This window comes from Labrus bergylta, chromosome 21 (assembly GCF_963930695.1).
Source record: "Labrus bergylta chromosome 21, fLabBer1.1, whole genome shotgun sequence".
Lineage (NCBI taxonomy): Eukaryota > Metazoa > Chordata > Actinopteri > Labriformes > Labridae > Labrus > Labrus bergylta.
In genome coordinates this window covers 10,608,557-10,633,414 of record NC_089215.1, presented here as the reverse complement: position 1 = coordinate 10,633,414, position 24,858 = coordinate 10,608,557, and the positions used below count along the sequence as shown (strand labels likewise).

Genomic DNA, 24,858 nt, shown 5'->3' with positions numbered 1-24,858 from the left:
TTTCATATCGCTTGTGCACGAGCACTTGTTAGTTTTTAAGCGTGACAGGTCATGTTATTGTTTACATAAGCAGAGTCCCTAAGGCACCCCCCCCCCTGTGAGACCGTGTTACCTTTGACCCCCTTGTTTGTGACGTTCCAATGAATCCCTTATTATTGCTATAAATTGACTGATTAATCAGTTCAATTTCCCAATGTGTTTAAAATGAAAACACACGTCACATGAAGCTGATCAGGATCAGTAACTTGACACATGACGACTTGGAAGTTCAATACACAGGACATGACATAGGCCTACTATTTGATGGGTCAAGGTAAACAGGGAGATGTTTGCGGTGCAAAGTGAGAAGCTGGAGGGCTTACTTGCCTGTTAATCATTTTTTATATCCATTTTTTTGCTCAAAAATCATGAAACAAAGTGAGTCCATCCGTTAGAGAGAAGGTGTGGTGATGTTTTTGAGATAACTGACAAGGATGGGAGACTGGTTTAACTTGTTTTCAAATGTCCTGTTTATTTTTTTAATTCCTTGGCTCCCCTAATTTGTTCAGCTGTGGAACAAATTCAGACTTTGTCTTGATACCTAACAGTTTCTGCTGTTTCAGTGTGTTTACATGCAGCCACAGTCGACCTTTAATCCAAACATGTAATATGGAATTTATTGATTCTGCTGCTGTTTCCTATTGCCCCCGAGTGAAGTTGGGGTGAGCTGGTGCGATCATCGTGCATGTAATGAACATGCTTTGTATTCTTCTCTGCTTGCCAGCATGTTGTTTTCCATTTGTTCATTGATACTGTGGATACGTCCACGACGTGATATTGATATAAAGGCAAAAAACTGTGGCTTTCTAACGCCATCTCGGATTCTGCTCTCTAAAGAATCCCCTCCTCCTCAGGGAAAACGTTGCTCTGTGAGAGACAAGTGTGAATAAGCTACTCAGGAAGAATTCAGGGCTGTCATGAAATCTTCTAGCAATTCTCAGGAGTGAACGTGTCAAAACAGCTCAAGTGATTACTTATACAGCATAGGCAAGCAGAAAAAGGGTGGTGTGCCAAACCTTGTTAAATATTGTATTGACCATATGACATGCAGTTCGTAGAAACCGCCTCATTTGTGCATATTTGCTAAAGCTTCCAGTTTCTTTCTTTTCTTCCTTTTGCTGTTCTGCACGTTTCTGGGTTTTTCTCCATCCTCAGCCATTTTACAAGGTAACCTTAAGGTTATGATCTCGTAGTTATTCATTGGGCAGAATGCATTTGCCACATGTATCTGGGTTGCAATCTGACAGGTCTAATGTTTGCATGCAGAGTGTGAATGCATGGTGGTGTTTACAAAATGATGTTCCAATCATTGTGCCTCAGGCAGTCATTCGCCAAACATTTAACCTTTTCTTCATTTTGCAATAAAAAAAAAAAAAAAAAAAAAAAAGATTTACCCTGCAGCACTTTTTGCAATAATGAAATAATAATATCCATATGCATTTCATGGAAAAAAACAGAAAGAAGCAATTACTGTAGGTTCTCATAAACCAGAACCCGTGAAGCCGAGTTTTCTGGCTTTATAGAAAAAAAAAACATATTTTCCTTTAGCTCAAACTTGTCTCTGATATAAACTTAAATAAGCTGCTGAACAGGACAAACACTTGATAGGAAAATGTGTTTGTCCTGTGATTGCCATACGATCAAAATCGATAGTATGTCCTCGTTCAACGTGCTTAAAAAAACTGATTACACAAACAAGAGTGCCCTCTTCAGTTTGTTTGAGCTACAGGTGTTGTTAGTTATATGAAAAACCTTAAAGCGGTGGCGAAGAGTTGGCACTCATATCTGTCTGTGATGAAAGTTCAACACTGTCCCCTGCTTGACTCATCTTTCTCTCTCTTTGTTAATCAGTGCTTGCACGCATACAGACGCACACCATGCTCCCCATTCACACACTAATCCACCATGAAAATACAGCCACCCATTCTTGAGTCAGCCTCTCTCCCTCTGTAATGCTCGCACAAACATTTATACACACTCTCACACATAGAGCCCCTCTCTCCCTCTTTCTGTCTGTGCTGTTTCCACTGGAGTCTCTCTCCGCCCTGCCCTCTAATCAAAGCCATATGTTCTCCAGGTCCCTTGCATGAAAAGTCTGTTTGTAGGACTGTTTCAGCGTAACCAGCCTCTCACTTTATTGCTGGCAGGAGGAGACTGTTGAAAGTGAAAGCTGACCGATGAAGGATTGCAGGCTGTTGTTTCATCCTTTAAAAATTCTTCCTCCTTTTTCTTCTTTTTGATCTTTTTCTTTTTGGTGCACTTCATTATCATCTCCACTGTTATAACTTCATGGGGAAAGTAGTTGATTTGAAATAACTTACATCACTTGTATTGCCCTGTGACCTGTGTAGATGCTTCAGTATTTGGTGTCTGACAAAGTCTTCATGAATCAGAGATTATATGTCCTTAGCCTGGGTCCCTCCTTACAGATATTAATATATTTTTTTGTCATCTTTGGATGAATCAGTTTTCAGTCTAAATTATAAAAAAAAAAAAAAACAACAACATGTGAACCAGGAGGCCACATTGTCGCTACTCAGGCTTAATAACCTAACCAACTCTGCCAGTGTGGCCTCATTATGTGACCATGACTAATATCAACATAACCAGCACTCTTGTTATGTGGGGACCCGCCACAAACTGCCTTGTGTTGTGACTCATTATGGATCCCAACCCTAGAATGTAATACATCGCTCTTTTAATGAAGAATAATACAAGCTTTAAATTCTCTTAATAAGGCGGATGCCTCCCTTTGTGTCTGGTTAAAGATTGACCTTATATTCCATCCTGATTTCTCCACTGAACTGTGCAGATGGGCAGATGAAAGCAGTTTTCTTTCATTACTTCTTCTTCAACACTTGACCCATGATTCTCTGCCAAAACTAGACCCTCTCATTAGTGGTGAATAGCAGCTCTTTGAATTCACTCAGACTTGAGTTGGCCTGGATTGAAGGTACGCTTTGACAGTTCCTCTCAAGAAACGATAATTATTAATAGAAATAGAGTCATTAATTTATTGATAATTAATAGCTTACTTTTACCCTTTTAAGTCTGTTTTAGATGTCTGATTCTCGTGTAATTACAAACAAAAATGTACAGTCAATTTCATAATTCGTTTGAAAATAAGAGGTTTATTTTGATTAACTTGAATATAAATCAAGATTCAATGTGGCAGTGACTCATTAAATGCTGTAGCGGCTTGAATTGGGTGGGGATGAAACAGTTAACGTTCACCATATTGATCTGGGCTTACTCCAGTTTTCTCTGAGCTAGATTAAAATGCTGCTACTCCACTCCATTCAGACACAAATGCACAAATCCAAATAAAGACGTAACTGGAATACCGTGTGCTTGAATCAAAAATATTAACCTATTAAGTCCTTCAAAATATTTTTTTTAATCTCATTTCCCAGCTGTACCGATCCATCCATTTCATCCAGGTCTTTGCACCGCATTGGCAACATTTGTCAGTTTCTGCTCAACTGTGACCAGTTTAAGGAATGTGGTTCTATTGTAGTCATATGATGCTTCTTTTCTTCTTTGCCCCCCTGTGTTAAAGAGAGGGGGCTCCTTTGCATGAGGAGTGCATTTGTATGCAGCAGATTTAAAGGAAACTGAAGGATTTACTGTTACTGGTGGCAATATACTGTAATTTGATTGACTCACTAGAGTTTCTTGTGTAAAGGAAGTCTCTGTTGTGACTAATCTGATTGAAACCGGCGTATTCATTTTTCTTTGCAGTTGGATGACAGGTGGAGCAACACTCTTTCATGACATAGCATGTTGTTTTCCCCTACACAGCAGAAATGGGGATTCCTCCTCTCTGACCTCCTTATTCTGCTGCTGGAATACTAAAGAGCCAGCGCTGAACATAGTGTAAAGTATTTAGCTGAATATTTTGGCGGCTCAGGGGGATAAGTGGCAACTTAGTTTGAATCCAGCGCTGGTTTTACACTTTCTTTTTCTGTCCACTGACTGTAAAGTGTCAAAGTAAGCTTTATAATAATTATACATATGCAGGATAGAAGTCCTTGTCAGTACGGTTCTGCTTTCTGCCTCATTGATTTTTCTTTACTTGGGCCCCATGTGAGGTTGGTCCTAATCACATACCAGGCTGTGAGTCATCGTTGGGATGAGTTGTGAAATAATCCCTCATGAATGAACATTAGAAAAAGGCTATTATGTGAGCGTGGAGGCTCCCTGTTGAGGGGATAAGTGATCATTTAGGACAAGGGCTGAAAAACTGGTCTGTTCCTGTGACACAAACTCATGAACACAAATTGACCATCATTTTAATGAGAAAAAAAGGTTAGTATGGATGGATTCATTAGTGTTGAAATCCATTCTTTTAGAAGTAGTTGAATGTGTCAGCATATAAAATAAACAGTGGTGGTTTTAGACCTTTAATACTTCACCATGTTTTTTTTTTCTCCAAATACTTGGCTAAGGTGTGAACAATTTTTATACTTGGACATTCATTGAAATAAAGTGATATGGACGGTACTTTAGATTCCTCTTTTTTGCCCCAGGTTCCATTTAACTTCATTGTCTAGTATGGTTATCACCAAACCTTTGTAGCAAGGGATTGTGGCAATGCAGAGGACTGTCCTCCTTTAACAAAGGTTGTTAAAGGTGGTAATTATGTTTTTAAATGTGACAGTAAATCATATCTTTACTTCATGAATGTTAGATTCTAAGAACCTAAACTCACTAATACTTTACTGATGTTGGCCTGGCTCTAAAGGTTTCTGTGTTATTACTTGGTTCGACTGAGGAGTTCTGCTCAAAAATCAAATCTTTTTATATTTATGTGTCCTGCAGTTAAGAAATAACCTCTGAAGACAAATGAGGGAAAAACTGACACACACACACACACACACACACACACACACACACACACACACACACACACACACTCAAAGCAAAATATATACAGTCCTGTTGTTAGGCATCTGATTCTGATTATAGTTTCTTCAGGATCATCAGAAGTGCTGCTGAGATCATCCCCTTTAGCTTTCATCAACATGTGTTACACTTTACTGCAGCACCAGAGATGTTGGATCTGGTTGGAAAGAGTACCCAGCAGCAGCTTTAAATCAGAGTGGTCTGAGGACTGTCTGTGGTGCAGTTCGAAAAAGTTTTCTTTTGGTTTATATGCCCCGTTCGAAATGTTAATAACTTTAAAAAATGCTTGGTTTAAGTATATTGATTGATATAACATTTTGCTCATTCAGTTACCCTGGGTTGGTCTTAGATAATCGATAATGCATGAACAGTATTTAACTTGAATTACAATTGTAAGGGATGCTGTGCAATAATTTTGTTTACTGCAGATTAGCCTATTCTCTCTTTCTTCTGTCTTTATGCTGAGCCAATTTAGCTTTATAATTATGTTATTGTGTCAAAACATTGCGAAATGAGAGTGGTATCAACCTTATATTCTAACCTGCTGCAACAAAGCATGTTTTTTCACAAAGAAATCAGCGTATTGCGTAAATACTGCGGCGTAAACAGGATCGTGGAGGATGAGCTTTATTCAAAATAATTTGCGTGGCTGACCGGACTGACAGGCGGGTGTGGTGTAGCTGTTTGTCAGGAGACTTAAGACCTGCATCAGTTTCAGCTCTTCGTCTGTTGTGAGGTCGACTGAAAGTTAGGTCGAGACAGCATTTCCAGCATGGCGACAGCCATCGACGGGCTTCAAAAGCCCCCTTCAATAACCAATGGGGGACGTCACTCAGGCTTCGTCCATGTTACTTACAGTCTATGGATCTGATAAAGAGTAGGGTTATGCAGCAGATCAAATCTGGTGTTCTGATACATACAAAGAAAGCTGTCATGATTCAACAAACCATTATTTGGATATTGTAAGCAATGTAAGCAACATCTCAAATCTTATTCTTAACCCAACGTGACCAAAAGTATTTGGATGCTGAATTGCACAACTTGCAATTTTTGGTAATTAAAAAAAAAGAAAGAAAACTACCCAAAATGAAGTGTATTGTTGTTGCCGTGGCATCAAAACAAGTGTTAATTATGTTTTATACTACAATCGTATCGAGGTTTCGAATTCTGGTATCATGACAGCCCTAATCAGGACTGCTTCTGTGTTTTCCCTGACGTGTGGTTGAGATCCCCGCACCCGAGGCCGCGTGGCCCCTCGGTGCTGGCGGCTGATCGTCACTCAAAAAAACTCTCCCAGACTCCTGTTAACTAGGCGTGCGTTTTTTGTGTTTTATACTAGTTTTGGTTATGCTATCAACATGTGCTTCCTGTCTAAGTTCATGATCTTATATTGCTTTATAAAGCTCTTGGTTACACTAAAGCTTTGTTTCAACTATCAATTAAAATGGACAGGGTGTTTGATAATCCAAAAACCTAAAAAAAAAACAAAAAAAACAAAAAACAACCAAACAAGATTTCAGTGTGATGTTATTGTCTTACATCTCTTTGAATTTCTGTTATACAATCACAGAAATATTAACTCATTGCAAATATTTTTTCTCTGTTTTTCACTGCCAGTCGTGTGTTTACTGTTGTAACTGTCAGTCAGATGAGGTGAAGATCATCCCCCTTTCTGATGGCAGACTGACTGTGGAGGGCTCATGACAGTCTCTCCCTCTCTCCCTCCCTCTCTTCCGCCACTAGTTCTTTGCCGTCTCCTTGGTGTGTCAGGGCCTTAAATCACACACACACACACACACACACACAGGCAGACACCCAAACACACACTTTATTTCACTTTACCCCCCTAACTCTGTCATCAAGAGGCAAAGGAATGAGAACCTCTTCAAACTTTTTCCTATTTTCTTAAAATTATTGTGAATATTAGATTTTTCTGATATTTTCTAGTAAAAAAAGCCTGGTGTAGTGTGAGCCATGTTTTGGACAGTATTGTATATAATACAACAAGTGAAGTAGAAGCGATTAAAGGTTTTCTTGGTCAGTGCACTTGTCACACTGTGTGACCTGGTTTCTCAGTCTCTGGGTGTGTAAGTGCATGTGTGTGTATTTGTTCGTGTCTGTCTGCGTTTTTTGCCCAAGGCTGAGATTTAGCCTGAACAAGCCGTTTGCTTTCCCCTGCCAGGGTCACAGTTCAGCTGATAACAAGACTTACTTTGAACTGTGTTTGGCTTTTGATCATCATGGTTGTTTTTTGGTTTACCAGCTGCAAACGTTAATTTTTCCTTTTTGATATTAAGCAGTTTTCCTTTTGAAATGATTGCAAAGAAGGTATATAACGTTGTTGTGGCTTCTAATCAGCTTTTAGCATTGCCTACATTTTTAATCTACAAGAACTTAATACAAACATGCGGATAAACATTTACTGATCTTGTGTACCATGGCACTTATATGTTAAACTTCAACTTCACATTTTTAAATTAGCTTGACGGTTAGCACTACTGTGTTTCATACCTGCAGGCACATTGCTTCAGGAGTTAGAGCTAAAGTAGGGAACTCCTTGGCTTGGGCAACAAAAATGTTAAGCTAGGTCTGCCCTCATGACCCATAATTGGTCGGTTTCATTCCCTTACATATGTTATGTGTCAGTTTTTGACCTTAAGTAACACCAGACTTACCTTGACAGTTAATATCTGTGAAGTCACACATACTGATGATGAATAGACTTGTGTTGTTTTAATAGAATTGTAAGTTTATATAGTGTTTGTGCATGTTTTTATTGCACTACACTTTGATTTGCAAATTGCTCTCACAAATGAAAATGGCTGTTATGACTTGCCGTTGTGCTTTCTTGTAAAGGCATGTGCAAACAGGTTCACAGAAAGGGGGTGTATTTTTTAATTGATTTATTTTTTTTACTTTCAATTCAGAAATAATCCAAAACACTAAAGCAAAAACATTCCCCTTAATGACTCAATTCAAAGAGTTTACATGGATATGTTCAGTCAGTGTGAAACATTTAGCATGTTCTCTTCTGAAGTCTGGTTGGACCTGTTCGATAGCTGTGTCACATGCAGGTGAGAATGAGAGTCATAAACAAAGCACTCAAAAAATGTATTCAGACATGATTAATGGTATCTTGCTGATAAAATCATGGTTTTCTGAAAACCACCTTTATTTAAGAAGGTCAGTTTCTGAAACTTTTTTCAACAAACATTTACTATAAAGTTAAAAGTGTCCTTTAATTTATGTGAGATGTTGTTAAAAAAAAAAAAAAAAAAAAAGGTTGTTGCACAGAGCGGTCCTCCGTCAGTTATCACTGGGCTCCAGGGTCTGGACAAGCTGCTCCCATATGTTACACTTTCAGTCGGAGAATATTGAGCACTGGACAATCTGAAATCCATTGTTTACTTTGGATCTTACAGTAGATTATTATTTTTTAAGAAAGGCTACTGGGTTATTAAAGGTAAATATTAAGCCTATCCCATAACCACCAAACCAGTTCTCCTTGACTTCCTAAGTCTGTTTGATGAATGGCCATAAATTATGGCCATTGTCTAGGGATTTATGGAGGTGTGTTTTGTATTTAAAAGTTTCCTCTAGTTTGGTGCTGGTGGATACAGTTGGTTCATAGTTCCATTGTAGATGTGAGCTGCAAATTCTAGCACTAAACAAAATGTGAAAAAATGGGTCGGTAGCCAGTCTCTTCCGCAAAGCCGCACTTCAGCCCTGATTATTCACTTGTCTACAGTTTTTGGAAATTGCTTCTACAATCCTACAATTCATCAGTCACTTTTTTTCCAGTGTGAGGTAGGGCTGGCCAATTAATCAAGTTTCAATTTCAGTTGTGGTTCTGGCTTCCCACAATCATGAAAACAAGATAATAGAGATGAAACGATTACTGGGTGGCATGCTGTATTGCACCGGTTTTGTTCATTATCTTTGTTATGTGTGGTAAATGTTTCAAAGTGTTTGTTCTGATTTTTGACATAATTGAGCAGCCCCGATTGTGAGGTACATCTGAGAGTAATTACAACACAAGCAAGGATCTAGAAGGGAGATAATGATGTCAGTAATTGCCAGAGTAGTGCAAACAACTGAGGTAAATGTGGATATCCATTTTTGAAAGAGACCATTCCTGTCACATCACTTGTTAGGAATATTTTCTAGCATTACTCTGAGGATTGTTTCTAATGACATTTCTTGTGTTATGTGTCACCCAACATTTCTTGTTTGATATGTAAACCTCGACACCCTATAGAGATTGCCAAAGACGGACGGGTGATTACTCTGTAAACAGCTTTAGATTTCTGTGCTGGTCCCATAAGCAGGAGGAACTGCATGAAAGTTAATAGTTTCTCTGCTGAATAGAGCACTTGTCTGTTTCATCTCTTTAGCTGAATCCAGCATAGAGCCTTGAAAAATAGTCTGCAGACCTCAGACACCTTGATACAATAAGATGATCCATTACCTCCCAATTGTGTTACCCCATCTTTCTCTCTTCCTCCCTCTCACACACACTCTAAGTGTGTAGCTGGTCCTCCCTATCTGGGATGATCTCACATTCTTGCTGTAGCCCACACATTTTGGCAGCAACTTAAGGACTGTGGTCACTCTAATTATAAGGGTTTCAGGCAGTATAGTTCTTCTGATTTATTCATCACTGTTCAGGCCACCACTATAACACCAGGACCACACAATTAGCATGCCTGCATGTTGCGGTTGAGTGTTTCTGTTATGGATGTTTTCCTTGCAAGCAGGGTGCCTGACTAGTCTCTGATTTAGACACCAACCAGTGTTGAATAAAATCATTTTGACAGCATTTAAACTTTTTAACAGAATGTCCTTTCATGAAAGAAAGATTCTAGGACTGCTAGACAAAATCAAAAGTACAATAGGTTTTTTTCCATAATTGCAAACAAATGTCATGATTGATGATGAATTTTGAGTGGAAATGGAAAATGTTTGTATTCATTTGTATCATCAGCATGTTTTTAACTTAAACTGCACCGGATTTGGGATTTTGGTAGTGTTGATTCTGTTGGGCTTTAGTTAAACTGAATTTATACTCTTCAATTCATCCAAACAATTCCATCTTACAAGGCACCTACTGAAGACTAAATTATGACCTCTGAGAGTTGAAAGTCCCCAAAAAATCACTTTATAAACAAATGCATGGGAAAACAACGGATCCTATTTTGAGGGCTTTAGAGTGTTTTTAGTTCTGATGTTTCTAAAATAAGTTTCTCTCCTTTACCCTCGTTTTCTCTTCCTGCTAAAATTTTGCATTTGTTGTTTCAGTTGTGTTGGTCACAATAGCTTACAGTCTGTATGGTGATGTAGTTGAATAGTTTCAGATAAGAAAGCAGATGTGATGAAAGAGGGGGGCACAGAAGGACATGAGAGAAATATTTGAGTCGTTTTAAGTTTTATTAATTGTACTTCTCATGTGTCTTTCAGCCCTTTTTTTTTAAGTCCTAAAACTTTGTTCTTGTCTCGCCATATCTTTGAATATTCTTAAAGGCTTGGACTTAGATTTCTCTGAATTCTAAATTAAGTATTACTTTTTCTTGTCTCTTTTAGGACCTGCAGGTGATAACTATGCAACCAATGCCCGTCAGGACCAATCAGAGCAGTTGGACACCGGCACACACACAACATTGTAAACTTTGACTGTGGACCCTACTGTCAAGGAAATTCCTCAGTCCTCCAGGGTAACCTCTGTGGGTTTTTCTATCTGGTGGTTTGTACAGCTGCACAAGCTTCTGTTTCCACAACACACTTACAAAGCACACATAGCACACTGTGCTTTGGAGCTGAAGTCATTATTTGCTCAGGCCATTGACCATGATGGGAAACTGAAAGTGAGGAAGTTTGGGTCTGTTGTGTAGCATGACCTGAAGAGGATCCCTCTCATTGTCCAAGTAAGTATTTCTAAATGACCTAAATCACACACATTGTTTTAATGATGGTGTATTATTGATGGTTAAAGGTGCACTCGTATTATGAAAGCCTCTTCATCAGTAAGTCCACCACTTTAAGCTCACCTAGTTGGAAGATAGTAAACTTCTTTAAATATCTGGGAGACACTTGAGAATACTCTACTTCCAGGACAAACTATACTCAGTATCATTCAGAGTCACCTAACCCAGTTGTCTTATAAACATTACAGTGCTGTCAAATTACAAAATATATTGGTTTTGAAGTCTGCAAATCGCATTTCCTCTGCAAATTTAATTTCCTCTTTCTGCTCTTTGGAGCCACTAATTGAGATGGACATTGCTATTTGAACATTAGGTGTCAAGTGTTTCAGGGAAACATATTTATCTGTCTTGGATCAGAATTAGATAAAGAAATAAAGGTCTTGAGACGTTTTTGAAACAGTTTCCTGAGGGCTCTTAGGTTAATGTATGTTTAACATATTTTGATTTCCAAAGCTGCAGGAAAACAAAGGATAGAGCAGGACGCTCCAAGGAGATGTGATGGCTGCTGAAGAGAATCAGACACAGGTCAGTGCTGCTGTTCTGGCTCAGCGTGCTTCACCTCCATCCACCGGGAGCAGACCAGGCAGAGAGGCTGGAAATGTAAAGGACAGCCTGAACGGACGGAGATACTCTGACCAATCATGGAATTTCAAACCACGGAGTAGCCCATCCCTCCTGGTATATAGGAAGTTGTCATGTGACAGTGGGAAAGATACACTTTTGAACGAGGAATACAAGATTTTGGATTATGGATCAAAACTGTTGAGTAAAGAAGAGAAACTTTGTCCAGAGCAGCTGACTGGCAAGAGAACTGAAGGAATAACTTCCAATTTTCCTCCATTACCTGGAAAAGGTTTGGAGGGATCTTTGTGCCAGCTGGACACTTCTGCAGAGGGTGTGGATGCCTGCAGAAACAGAACTGGCAGCACGCACTGCTCCTGCAACATGTCGAGCCTGAAGAGGAGTCCACATATCTACTGTTATGACAGCCACAGATCCAGTCCGAGCCCCGGCTCCAGCCCTCTTCCCAGTCCTCATCTCAGCCCGTCTCGGCCAAGGCAACGGCACATCCGCCGCAGCAGCATGCCCGTGTCTATGCTGGCTTTCCACAAGGTAATAAAGGACAACAAGCAGTTTGCTGTTGCTAGTTATCTGCAAAAAAAAACATACATCAAGCTGCTTAAAGGATGTGTTATGTGTTCTCGTGCTCTTGAATATCTTTTTTTTTTTACCATTGAGAAAATCAAACATCTCAGATGCAACATTGAAGCTACTTCAGCTGTTAAAGAGCTCAAATAAACCTATTAAGTTTAAGCCAGAAGTTTACTAGTCCTCTCAGCTGTTAGATACTGATTTAAATATTTCCGTATTGTTTTAGGCCATCAGTAATATGCCTTTGTGGACAATGACTCTTTCCCCAGACTAACATGTAATTAATTATCAGGGGGGAGCCTAGAGTACTTTAATTTGCTCTGCTTTCTCCTTCTAGACATCAACCTGCCATTCTTCTCAGTGCAGTACATGCAGTGAGCCAAGCTCTTTGGCATCATCTCCCTGTGGTTCCCCTCTGGCCACCCACCGCCAGCATCACCAAAACGGACAAATCGAACGGCGTCATCCAAACGATGGCTACTCGAGTTTGGAGAGGCTCAATCGAAGGCCTCGAGTTAATAAATGCTCCCTGGAGAAACTTTTCCTCTTACGGGCATCTCTAGAAACAATGACATCCACCAGTAACAAAGAGAGGTTGTCCCCAGAGGTGATGAGGACCTGCAGCGGGGGAAGCAGCACTGATGAAGAGGATGGAAACAATGTCTGTGGTGACCCAGAGTTTGATAGAAATCGTATAGAGCGTTCCACCGTCCTGGTGAGGCGCTTCTTCAAGAATAATCAAAAGGTATTTACATGCAATATTCCTTTTCTCTTCTTTGTTTCATTTAGTTTTTATTGAAGTTTGAATTAAACAAAGAAAAAATAAACAACAGAAAAGACAGGGCTACAAAATAGTTGGAAATAATGAAAAAAAAAATCTATAAAAGATTAAGTAAAGCAGAATATATAAAATCATAAATTTATGTTCTTGACAGAACTTTGCTTTTTTCTTAAGGTGACCAAGACAGTGTGTACCGGAACCCGAGCGATTGTCAGGACGCTGCCGTCGGGATGCATCTCAGAGGAGGTCTGGGAGTTGATTTTCCATCGCAGGACTCGGAGTCCTAAGAAGACAGACTTATCGGCAATCTTACTGTGCAGCATGAGAGAAGACGTCCGATTCTGCAGAGGGATACTACGTTTTGTTGGAGATAAACTAAAGCAGGTAAGAAAATAAAAGCACAAACTTCCTGTTTACAGATTTGTTGTGTTTTAAAAAGAGCTCTCAAATGTGGTGTGAGAGTTAGATAAAGGACAGCAGTACCATGGAGCGTGCATCACAACAGCATTTCTTAAAAGTCTGCAGTCTTAATCTGCACAGTTAAACATGTTTTCAATCATCATCCCAAGCAGAGGTTACCAAGGCTGCACGTTTTACAGGTTTAGGCAGTGGGAACGTTTCAATCTTTATGGTGTTCATGGTCTTACATCACTGATGCATGGCCTCAAGCTATAGGGTGCTTATTCTTTAAGTGCTATAAAATAATGTGCTGTTTCCATTCATGATAAAGCATTGGGTTTAGTAGTTTCACTTTTTTTTAATCTCACTTTTTTTAGCTGCAAGAAAAAGTGCATGTCTTAACTAGCTGCAGTGGCACAAGAGTATTTATGAATTGATTTATTCTTGTTGCAATAGAGAAAAAAAATTCTTGGCTCGCACTTTCTGTTGTTTTGGTTGAAATGTGATGCATATTTTGCATGAAAGATGAATAATTTGTTCAAGGAATATGTTAATAGACCAACACAAAGTGCAGAAAAAACACACACACACTGGCTCTTTGTTCAGAGAAGGCCCCTGCTGTGGAAAAATGATTTATTCTCTGTGAGTTCTGCTCCCAGTGTTACTGACAGACAGACTGAGTGTGTGTGTGTGTGTGTGTGTGTGTGTGTGTGTGTGTGTGTGTGTGTGTGTGTGTGTGTGTGTGTGTGTGTGTGTGTGTGTGTGTGTGTGTGTGTGTGTGTGTGTGTGTGTGTGTGTGTGTGTGTGTGTGTGTGTGTGTGTGTCTAAATGGACCGAACAGAGTTGGCATCAGCATTAAAGTTACAGCCATGAAAATTGGAGAGGGAATTAATGAGCAGACTGAGTGAGAAAGTGACAGACAGAGGGAAAAAGACAGAGTGAGATAGAGACAGACACAGTACTTCTCTGTGTCGTTATCAAGTTTCCAAGCAAGAGACAGAGAGAGTGAGTGTTTTTACAAACCTCTCTCAGGAGCTGCACAACTTAAGGAGCCTCGGCCGCCACTGTTTAACCTTTTACCCGGGGGGCATTTAATCGGACAAAGTCGGGCTCTTCAGTCTGGGAGGTGAGAGTCTGAAGGTTTAGAGCCAGCAGCATCCCACCAGGATGCTCTGAAGTTGTTTTTGGTTATCTTATCCTGCCACTTCCTGTAGAACTCAAAACACATGGAGACAGAAAACCAGAAATTCTTGCGGACATATACAACCACCTTTGCAGATCAACACTACGTTCAGTTTAGGCCCGCTTAAGTCTCATAAAGACGAGAAGTTTCTATTTGCACACGTCACTGTGGACTTTTTATGTCTTGTCTATGACAGGATTCTGGCCTGTTTATAGCTTTACTGTAAATATGTCCGCATAATTTGCATGGATTTGTATTTGGGTATTTTATTTTTTTATGGGTTCTTGCATAACCACAACAGAGCCAAGTCCTGTCCAAAGGTTCTGACCAATGGAGATGGAGCTTTTACACTTAAAGCATAGAAATACACACATTGGTACTCATGTGCACGCTGCTGCTGCTGCTGCAGTGTGGTTTCTGACTTTGCCAAAGTGTTTTTATGACTCCTTTGTGGTCGTAGAAATACGGGCAGAGTTAAGTCCAAGCAGAGCAGCTTTAATAATGAGCCCATTGAAAAGTGTGGGGGTTGCCAGCACTTTCCTTTTCAAAACACCATCTGAGCTGCTCCTGTGAGGGGTCACCAGAGAAACTCAGAGAAACACTGTGCAGCAGTGAATAAGTCGAGCTGAAGAAGTTGTCATCAGGGTCATAAAAACTGTGAAATAGTGGGAACACGTCCTGCTACAAACCATTGGATGCATGCGTGAAAAACTTGGAGACCTAAACATATTCCCTTGTAATCTACATAAATGTTTTGTTAGAATTCATACAGCAAATAGAAACGTAACAGTGTAACAAAACAAAACAAATGATTGCATCATTGACACACAGTTTAAGGGTTTAGAAATTGTTCATGTTTGTGTTTCACTTGTAATGAATTCATGCACACATTCTGCAGGACGTTCTGAGTATCAGTGTTTTACAGATTCCACACATGGAATTGAAACAAACACCCACATGATACGTAATGGTACACAGACCCCCTACATGCGGCATGTTCGCCTGACTGCAGTAATCTTGCTGAGGAGTTTTCTGGAAGTGTCCTGTGGCCCTTCGTGTTTATTGCTACAACTAATGAAGCGAGCCAAAGAACACAGGATTATGTGAAGGAGGGACTGGAGCAGGGCAGGAGTGGGAGGGAGAGGGAAGGGTAACGTACTAGGAGAGAGAGCAAATTACATTTTAACAGTGGAAAAAGAAGTGAATCTACCATGGAAGAAAAGCGGGGAAACAAAAAAAAAAAAAAACACAAAGATGTCATGAACACAAGTTTGAAACTTGTTTAGAAGGTCAGAATGGAAAATCATAATGAAGGAAAATATATAAATGGGAAAGGAAAATACATCCACTTTACATTCTCACCAAAGTTTGGCAGTGTCCAAACTGTCCAAATCTCGGAACATCCCAAGTTTCAGGATAAAATAAGAGAATAGATTTTCTTTTTGAAAGTGAAGCAGTAGGTCTCTGTTTCTCCCTTTTCCTATCTACATGTTCCTTCCTTCTCAATCTAAGGCTCTGTAATGAAGTCATTTAGTTATCCAGGCAGATACTTAATCAGTAATTTGTACTTCAGCCCTTTTCTTCAATTTAATATTAATTTCAGCTCTACAAAAAGCTGAACTTAGCAGGAAATACATTTTAAATCAACCCACCTATGGCAGTTTTTAAAAAATTGTTCTACCAATGACTGTGAGGGAAGTTTAACACACAAAACAAGGAAGTGTTTCATTACTTTGTGCAAGTTTAACAGTGACAGGTTCACTTCAACTGATACACACACACACACACACACACACACACACACACACACCTGGCATTTGGATCAAACAGTCTATGGAGCCTGAAGCTTTTTATTGTTTGACTTTGTGGAGACTACCAATTAAAGCCCTGCTGAGTCCTTTCATTTAAACCAAATTGGTGTCAGGCTGAGTGGTAAGTAACCATGCACTCCATTACACACACACGCACACACACGCACGCACACACACACACACACACACACACACACACACACGACAAATATATCGTTTTCCCACTACCAGAGATCCAAAGTAGTCTTCACACAAAGCCAGAATTCTGCCCTTGAAAGTACAGTTATATCATGGGGAAGTTATTTACTTACAGATATGCTATTACAGTTTAGTGTCTAATTATTTCATCACAGACAGATTTCACACTGTTGCTTGTTTGAAATAGACAACATTATGATGCCTATTAAAGCTAGTAGCTTGTGTAGGTATAAGCAGTAAACCTCCACACTACGTCATGCAGTGGCTATGCGCTGAGCCCAGGAGGAGGGGCCCAGTTTGAATGCTCTCACTCTACGTTTAAGTAATAATACTTTGAACTAGATGTGTAAACCAGGAGTTCAATTACCACTCAACATACTATCGTATCAATGTTTTACAATGATATTTGCTAATTACTGATATCACAATTTTGCCATACTGCAAAAGAGATTCTTTCTGATAAATTGACCAGTGGTCAATATGAGAAAAAAATCCTTACTTTTCACTACTATCAATTAAATGTATAATTACTCACTAAAACAACTTTAATATAATTGAACAAACTCATAGGGCTTAATTCTGTGTGCATTGTCTTTGGTGTTAAGTAAAGCAAATGTAAATGAATGAGTTTCAATATGTTCATGTTCATGATCCATAAGACCCATTGATCCTTTTTCCAAAAAAAACCTTTCTTTATACTCCTTCTGAAACTACTTAAATCAGATAAGGTGACGTTTCCCCACCTTCAGTTTTCAATATAACTATTTCCTCAATATTTCTACTACTACGCTACTGTGGCTCACCAGGCAAAGTCAGTTCTGACATAGTGTGTACTGTAGTCAAGCACTTTTGCTTGACTCTGACCCTGCTGACCCTTAATAAAAATGTCTATCTATTTGCTTGAGTTAGTGACTCCCAGTTATTTATTTTTAAACTGATCTTCTAAACTGACTCTATCCCTGTCAAATAAACACATCAATAAATAAATGAACAGAGAATGATCAACATTCATGACTTAACTGTTTCATTGCCTGTTATTAGTGTCTAGCTTTGGCTCCAAGTTTTTATGGTCAGCAAACATCGGCCGGGCTGTCTAAGACAGTAATATTAAAATGCAGCCTGGGACACATAAGAGCTGTTGTTAAAGTCCTCCATGTTTGCGCTGTCGGATGTTATTTCCCAAAACAGCTGTTATCAATGCCTGTAAAAAGGGTCAATATATTTTTAAGACCAGTTTTTTATGAGTTCAGACAATAACTTTTGCAAACACATCCAAATCCTCGCTACCAATTAGTGCTTGTGTAGAATGGAGCATTCAAAGATAAAAGGTCCAGTAAATATCCGGCACCATGTTGTCATTAAATTCAGGACTTTCCAGGTAATTGTGCTCAGATGGTTTCGTTTACTTGTGAGGATCATCAGACAGACGGCATTAACAGTGTTCTTAAAGTGTTTAAGAGAGAAAGAAACAATGACACATGTGCATGCAATGTAAAGTACTATGATAAAACAGTTTGGAAGAAAATGGTAAGAGAAAACAGATGATGTTAAAGTATGCTGTGAAATGTGGCTGTGCTTGGAATGAACATCTTTGCCAAGTGAACAGGAGTCGGGAACATTGTTGCCTACATTGGCAACTGTCCTTCATTGTTAGGAGACCTTCTATTAATCAGCAAAGCATGCAAATGAACATTGTGATTCATTTTTAATAAATCCAGGTGTCAACTTTAGAAAGCAACTTTAAATTGCATCACTGTAGTAGTACAGAATGTGCCAGAGTATTTATAGTATTTGCTCATCAGGATGTTGGTCGGAGATTTTTTTTGGGTGACTACATGTACAAATATAAGATTATCATATCAAACATATTTGATCCAAAATGGTAACACCATCCAACCCATTCAGTTTTAAAGATTGAAGCCCAACAGTACAGGTAGGTTATGTTTGAATCTTTATGTCTTTAAATGGACTCTATGATTCTCCATAGGAGAATGTTAGTATTGGTAGTTGGTACAAGGGGAGGTTGTAAACAAAGATAAACGTTTTTAACACTTATTTTATTCCAACATGGTGAATCACCTTCCTTTTCTAAATCCTAAAATTCTCAATTTTCAATTGCCTGTGAAAAAAAAAGAAGACTAATCCATTCATAAACACACATCCATAAAACCACACACATTTCCCCTCCATCTATGTCACACCCATTTAACCTTGTGTCTATCACTCCTATGTTCTCTCGCTGTGTGTTGTGCCACTACAAAGGAATGTGCCGAGCAGCCACTCCACTAACCCAGCTGGGTGTTGCGGCTTAGCAAGAGATTAGTCAGCGTGTGTGTCTGTTTGTGTGTGTGTGTGCTAAACATACTCTTGTTTATTCAGATGTGCGCTAATACAAAACAGAGGTAGGACAGTAAATAATATATAGCATACCTGTATAAGGAGTTCTGTTTTCTCTGTGTATTATGTTTTACTGTGCATTCGTTTTTTTGTGCCCATACCTGTCAACAACTGTGTCTGATCAGACTTGAAGCTGTTTATTGGCTCTTATAGTGCGCTCACACTTGCACAAAACTCCAGGGTGAGCTGTATGTGTGAATGCAAACAGCCACATTTTCCTCCCTGTCTTTATCCAGAGTTTCTCCTGCAAGCCCCCATGTATTGTTTCTGTAGAAAGTCTTGAGTAAGCTGATGTGAGAACGCAACAAGATATAATCAGGAGAATTCAACATGAGCCGGTGGGAGGGGGTCATGACATTTTTTTTCCCTGCAATCTGTTGCCAACCATAGACTGTATGCAAGCCGACCGGTACGATCTCCAGGGACAGGCCTGAAATCCTCGAGAAATGTCCAGGAGTGTTTATGGGAAAATAGCTTGACTGACATTCTTTCCTCCTTTCTAGATCATTGCTTGTGTTCTTCTTAAGATGTACATATCCTTGGACAAAAGTGTGCTAAATGAAATTGTAGAAATGACAATATCTTGAACAATGTTGTTGTATAAGAAATGTGTTTACTCTGTTCACAACTCCAGCACTGTTGGTGTATCTGTAGGAGTCTGCTACACAGGAGCACTTGTGCATGTGCAGTTTTTTTTTTGAAACACATTCCATCTGTTTGTTTACTTGGGGTGACAGAAGGGTGTCAAAAATGCATGGGGGTGAGTTTTCGCCTCATGGGCCTCAGGCCCTTTCTAATCTCTGTGATGTTGTGGGAAAATTTGACTGCTCTAAAAACTGGGAAATTGTTCTTACAAAGATCCAGAGCTGAGGTCGTTAAACTACAGGTCAGGACCGACACACAAACAGAAAACAGTGGAGAAATTTGACCCCTTGAATGCAGTTTGCAAAGACACACATCCCTGAACATAGAATTACATGGCACTCTGTAGGCTTTAAGCCACATGCACAACACACACTTTGTTTATTTCCTATTAGGGGAATACATAAAGTTTAAAAATGTAAACAAACACACACACTTGAACTTCCAGTCATGGTGACTGACTCTCTAACCTTCCGTTCTTTTGACCTCTCCCAGTTTCATCACCCCCATGGGATGTCACATCCCTGCTCACAGTCCTCTGACTACACGGCTGGACACAGTTCTGCACTCCTCCTGTGATGTTAATGTGCTTCACTCTTAAGTCTCTAAGATAACCCGCAGATCCGCTGGTTTGATTAAAAAAGGCCATTTAGTAAGAAATTAAGCGACAATCCTCCTAAATTTGGATTACACAACAGCATGAAGCAGTTGTGGGTCCTGCTGTAATTGTTGCATCTGAAGAATAACACAATTGATGTAAAAAAAAACAACAAAAGCCTGCCACCTCCCCTTCCTTTGCCAACACTCATATCGTCTGGTCAAACAGAGGGGATTGAGCCAAATATAAACCCTTCAGCACACAGGATGCTCTGTAATAATTTTCTGTTTTTTGTAGAAACATTGAAATCCACTGACAAAGGCACTGTGAAGCACAATTTCTGACAGAGTAAGAAATCTTAAAGTAATAATCTTGCATCAAGGTCAGCTAAGCTTGAATTACTATCTACTAACGTTTGCATGTGTTTCTAAAGTGTTTAACTGAATGGAGAACTTGAAAATCACTTTGTATGCACTCACCCCTTCTTTTTCCACATAGACATGTATTATAAAAGGGCTGTTATCAAATTAAAGAGCAAATCAAAACTGGTGGAGTGAACAATGAAAAGTCGGCCTTTGGTGCCATCTAGTGGCAGAGATAATAATTTATGCCGCAGAAGTAGTAGTGGTATTTCAGAATATTTTTGGTATGTGAACACCTGATTCATGTTATGCGTTTCATGAGGAGTCAGAACAGTACTGACAGCATACTAACTCTACTTCCTGTTGCTTTCTGGCCAGCATGCTTGTGATTCTTGGTTGCGTTTAATGTCAGACTAGTCGTTCTTGTTAGTCATGTGTTGGAAACAGTTTTTTAATTCCCATTTTATATTTGATTACGTTTATTATTTGATTGGCAAAATAACTTTTGCAGCAATTGTAATGCCTGATAATAAATGAATATGCTTCAGCTTTTTCAATGTCATATTTTTCACTTATTAAGAGAAATAAACTATTAGTTTGTTAAATCAAGCAGATTAAAGCTGTCATCAAAGGTTCTTGAAAAATCTACAATTTTCCAACATTATATACGCTTAAGGAGTAGTAAAATATTGATACTATATATTATACTTGACAAATGTTGCGATTGAAATTAAACATGTTTAGTACCTTTTAAGCTTATCCACCAGAGGGCAGCACTCTTTTTTAAATAAACAGGACATCTGCTGTTACACCTGTACATTATGATCTCTTGAAAAGCTCAGAGCTTTAGAATGAGTCATCAGAGGTAGTCGAGGAAGATGTTGAGTAAATGCAATGTGTGCACTGTCACAGAACAAGCCAATATCACATCATACTGAATCTTTGTCTTAATTAATATCGATCGGGGGACTTTGTGCTCTCCAAAGGCAATTAATGTAACAAATGCAGTATAAAGCATGACTGTGACCCTGAGGAAGGAAGGCTGAGGAAGCCGGCCCTATTAGCTGAGTATTGATCAAAGAAATGCAAAGCAAAGACGGAGCGCAGGCCAGCTGTTTGCTTTGTTCTGAAAACTGCTTTGATGTTAATAGCCATGCATGAACCGATTATTTTTCTCCTCTTAATTATGCAGATTCAATAGAGCATGCTGTATTCATTTTGGCCTGTGACTGTAGTGATTAAGCGTGTTTATATGCGTTTGCTAACAAGGCAATAATTGATTAGAGGAGACATTACCAAGGCCCCTGAGTTAAACACAGTTACATGTCTTCTAGAACGCTACAAACTCATTGTCTTACTGTGAGGATGTGTCACAGGTTTATTTTGTACTGTTATATCTTTTACTCAATCTATTCTGGTTAACATATTCATCAACGTTCCATTATTGTCTTCTACTGGCAGGGTTTTCTGCTGCAAAACATTGCAATGTTATTGCAGTAGAAAATATATGTACTGGTAGTTCTTTTTTTTTTTTCTTCAATAAACGGTACTTACTGGGAGCTAACCTCAAGCGAGCTGGCTTTAACAGAGAAGCTGTTACAATGGTCTTTAATTAGAGGTTGGCATAGAAACAGCCACTAAAAATAAGGATCAAGTGGCTGTACCTCAGTCTCTATTGGTTTAAAAAGCCCCACAGGTTCACCTGGCTGCATGATGAGACAAGCTGGAACACGGTTATTGTTATTCCATGATGACACCTTAAAGGTGATAATTAGACTTTATCAGGCCCAGGAGGGAGCAGCATGGAGGGGCCTTTTTTTACTTTTTTTTTTTTCTGTAACCAGATTTCATTGTTTATAGCTACAATTTACAGAGACAACATGTGAGTACGTAAAATATCACACACATACAGGCAAGAGAAATATTGTAAATGCTAACAGTTTCTATTTCAGTGACGTCAAAGTGGACGTTGATCTTTTTCTACAGTCAAGGAATCGCATTCATTTGGTTCATATCCAGCTTTTGAATAATAGTTTGACTAGAAAATAGAAACTCAAATCCTGTTCACTAACCTTTTCCGGAGCTTTAAGTCACGTCAGCCAGTCTTCATCTTAACGTTTTCATCGAAGTATCACTGAAACTTAAAGTCATACTTCATTTCATGTAAGTGACAAATCATATGCGCTTGAAGAAATACACTTAACATTGTACTTTATCTTTATAAAGACCCACCATCATTTATTTAACTGTTTGAGATTTGTAAAGTATTGTCATTGATGCATTTTGACTTTACTTACATGGCACAGTTTGTATTGACTGTTTATTTTCACTGTGTAGCAGTCTGCTGCACTGTTTAATGAGGCCAATTGGGAAAAGGTTTAGCACCATTTCCGGACTTCTTACAGGAAGCAAAAGTGATCTGCTGCTTAAATAATGCAGCTGCTTTCTTTTGACAAAACAACCGTTTTCATGTCTTCTTCCCAACTTTGATTCACACTCACAGTGGATTGTCTTTAGTGGATCACTTTTGGATCATGCAGATTGGACTCGTGCAGGACTAATGTTGGTTTTAAGAAAGGGGGGGGGCTCAATGGTCGATTTTCCGGTTCTGTGTAATAGCCCCAAATCAAAACACGGAGGCTTTATTTGAGTTGTGTTAGACATTGTTTAGACAGATTCCTAGAGGAGGATCGATTGAAATCTTGTATACCAGTGTCTCCTCCGTCGTTGTGTGTTTAAATTGTGCTCACTGATAATATCTCATGTCTTGCTGCTTGGTCGTAATGGGCCGGTTGCCTCATAACCTAATATGGGGGTACCCTGATTCTCTGTGTTCTCCTCCACTCTTCTCTACCTTTTTTTTCGTTTTTTCCCTCTCTTTCTTCCTCTCTATCTCTCCACCATGTAGCAGACTCGCTCTAATGATGTAAATGTCTCTCTCACTTTCTCACACTCCCTCTCTCGCTCTCTCTCTCTCTCTCTCTCTCTCTCTCTCTTCTGCTCTCTTTCGCCTGAGCAGCCTCTCTCACTTTTGTAAGTGTACACTGTGACTGTGAGGGATTGGACCTGGGTGCTTTTTCTTCCTTTCTCTTCTATAAATCAGCCTTTTTCTCTGCTACAGTAAGTAAACTGTTTACTACAAGTTCTTGCTGTACTAAAGAGAGAGATTTCAAGCATCTTTTCATTCATTGTGGCATGTGGTCGAAGGGAATTACACTTTAAGATTCACATTTTAGCCTGGTCAGCTTTTCCAAAAGCTGCATGTAGAAAACAGGGAGAATACTCTGTCGTGTTGTGCTTTCAAAATAATCGTTTATTTAGCTGTTTTATAATTGTGTCAGGTGTAAAAAAAACGCAACCTGATGCTGTACACAAAAGCCAACATGACCCAGATGTTTGGTTATGTAAAATGAAATAAATGAAGTGGAGGAAAGAGACCTGGATTAGCTGTGTTAAAAAAAATCCTATATACATATATATATATATATATATATATATATATATATAAAAAAAAAATGACAATAGCAACAGCATTAATATAGAAGACATTACAGGTTAAGATAGGAAGAATCTATCCCACTTTATGTTTGTTAAACCTACACGGCTCAATGAAAACATTCATACAGAAACACCAAATCTCTCAGACTGTATTTGTCTGTGTGTAGCACCAGCATCATTTAAAAAAAATAAAATAAAAAGTGAAAAACATTCATCAGGCTTATCTCCGCCTGCCTGACCAGGACTGTTATGTGTACTGTTATGTAGGGAGAGTGTACTGTAATATGACATCATGAGAACTGTAAGCGAGGGAGTGTGGTGCTGCAGAGGGGTCCCACTGGGTGCTCTGAGTAATGGGTTCCAGGTTGTTTTGGCCCTTGACATGACCCCTCTTTTTTTTTCCCTTTGCAACTTTTCCTTTCTGTTATACTCCCTCTTCTATCTGCATGTAATTCATTTTATCATAGAGCTCATAGAGCTTTAAGCTGAATTACATATTTTGCAGATAAAGACAAACATCCTACTTCAATCGATTTCTCCGTCGTCTTAGCTGAGATGTATTACTGTGCACAATATCCTACGTCATAGAGGTCTGCATGCTGCCATCACTTTAGGGAATATTATGAAAAGATATTCCTGCATACACCAGACATAAAAGTGCATGAAGTGAATGTTTATAACATACTCTTTGCTGTTTCTTCACCTTAAGTTTGACTCACTTTTAAAGCCTTTGAAAATGTGATGTTACTTAACTTATCCATCTGCATGTATTATCCTCTGAATTGTTGTGGTGCAGGCTGTGAGCAACAACTATGACAGCTATGACCATAAGATCAAGGCACAATAAAGCCAAATGTAGTAACACTGTATATCTAATATTAATAACTAACTTTTCAAATTAGTGACATCTTT

The 24,858-nt window shown here is 39.0% G+C and overlaps 1 protein-coding gene across 1 annotated transcript in view; it reads left to right on the top strand.

The window, feature by feature from the left end:
* plce1 (phospholipase C, epsilon 1) overlaps positions 1-24,858 on the top strand; it is a 78,536-nt gene that overhangs the window by 686 nt on the left and 52,992 nt on the right. The window contains exons 2-5 of the mRNA XM_065949430.1: positions 10,525-10,865; positions 11,379-12,038; positions 12,415-12,822; positions 13,033-13,242. Coding sequence (XP_065805502.1) covers positions 11,424-12,038; positions 12,415-12,822; positions 13,033-13,242 — 1,233 coding nt within the window. The 5' untranslated portion in view covers positions 10,525-10,865; positions 11,379-11,423. The remainder of the gene's footprint in view (positions 1-10,524; positions 10,866-11,378; positions 12,039-12,414; positions 12,823-13,032; positions 13,243-24,858) is intronic.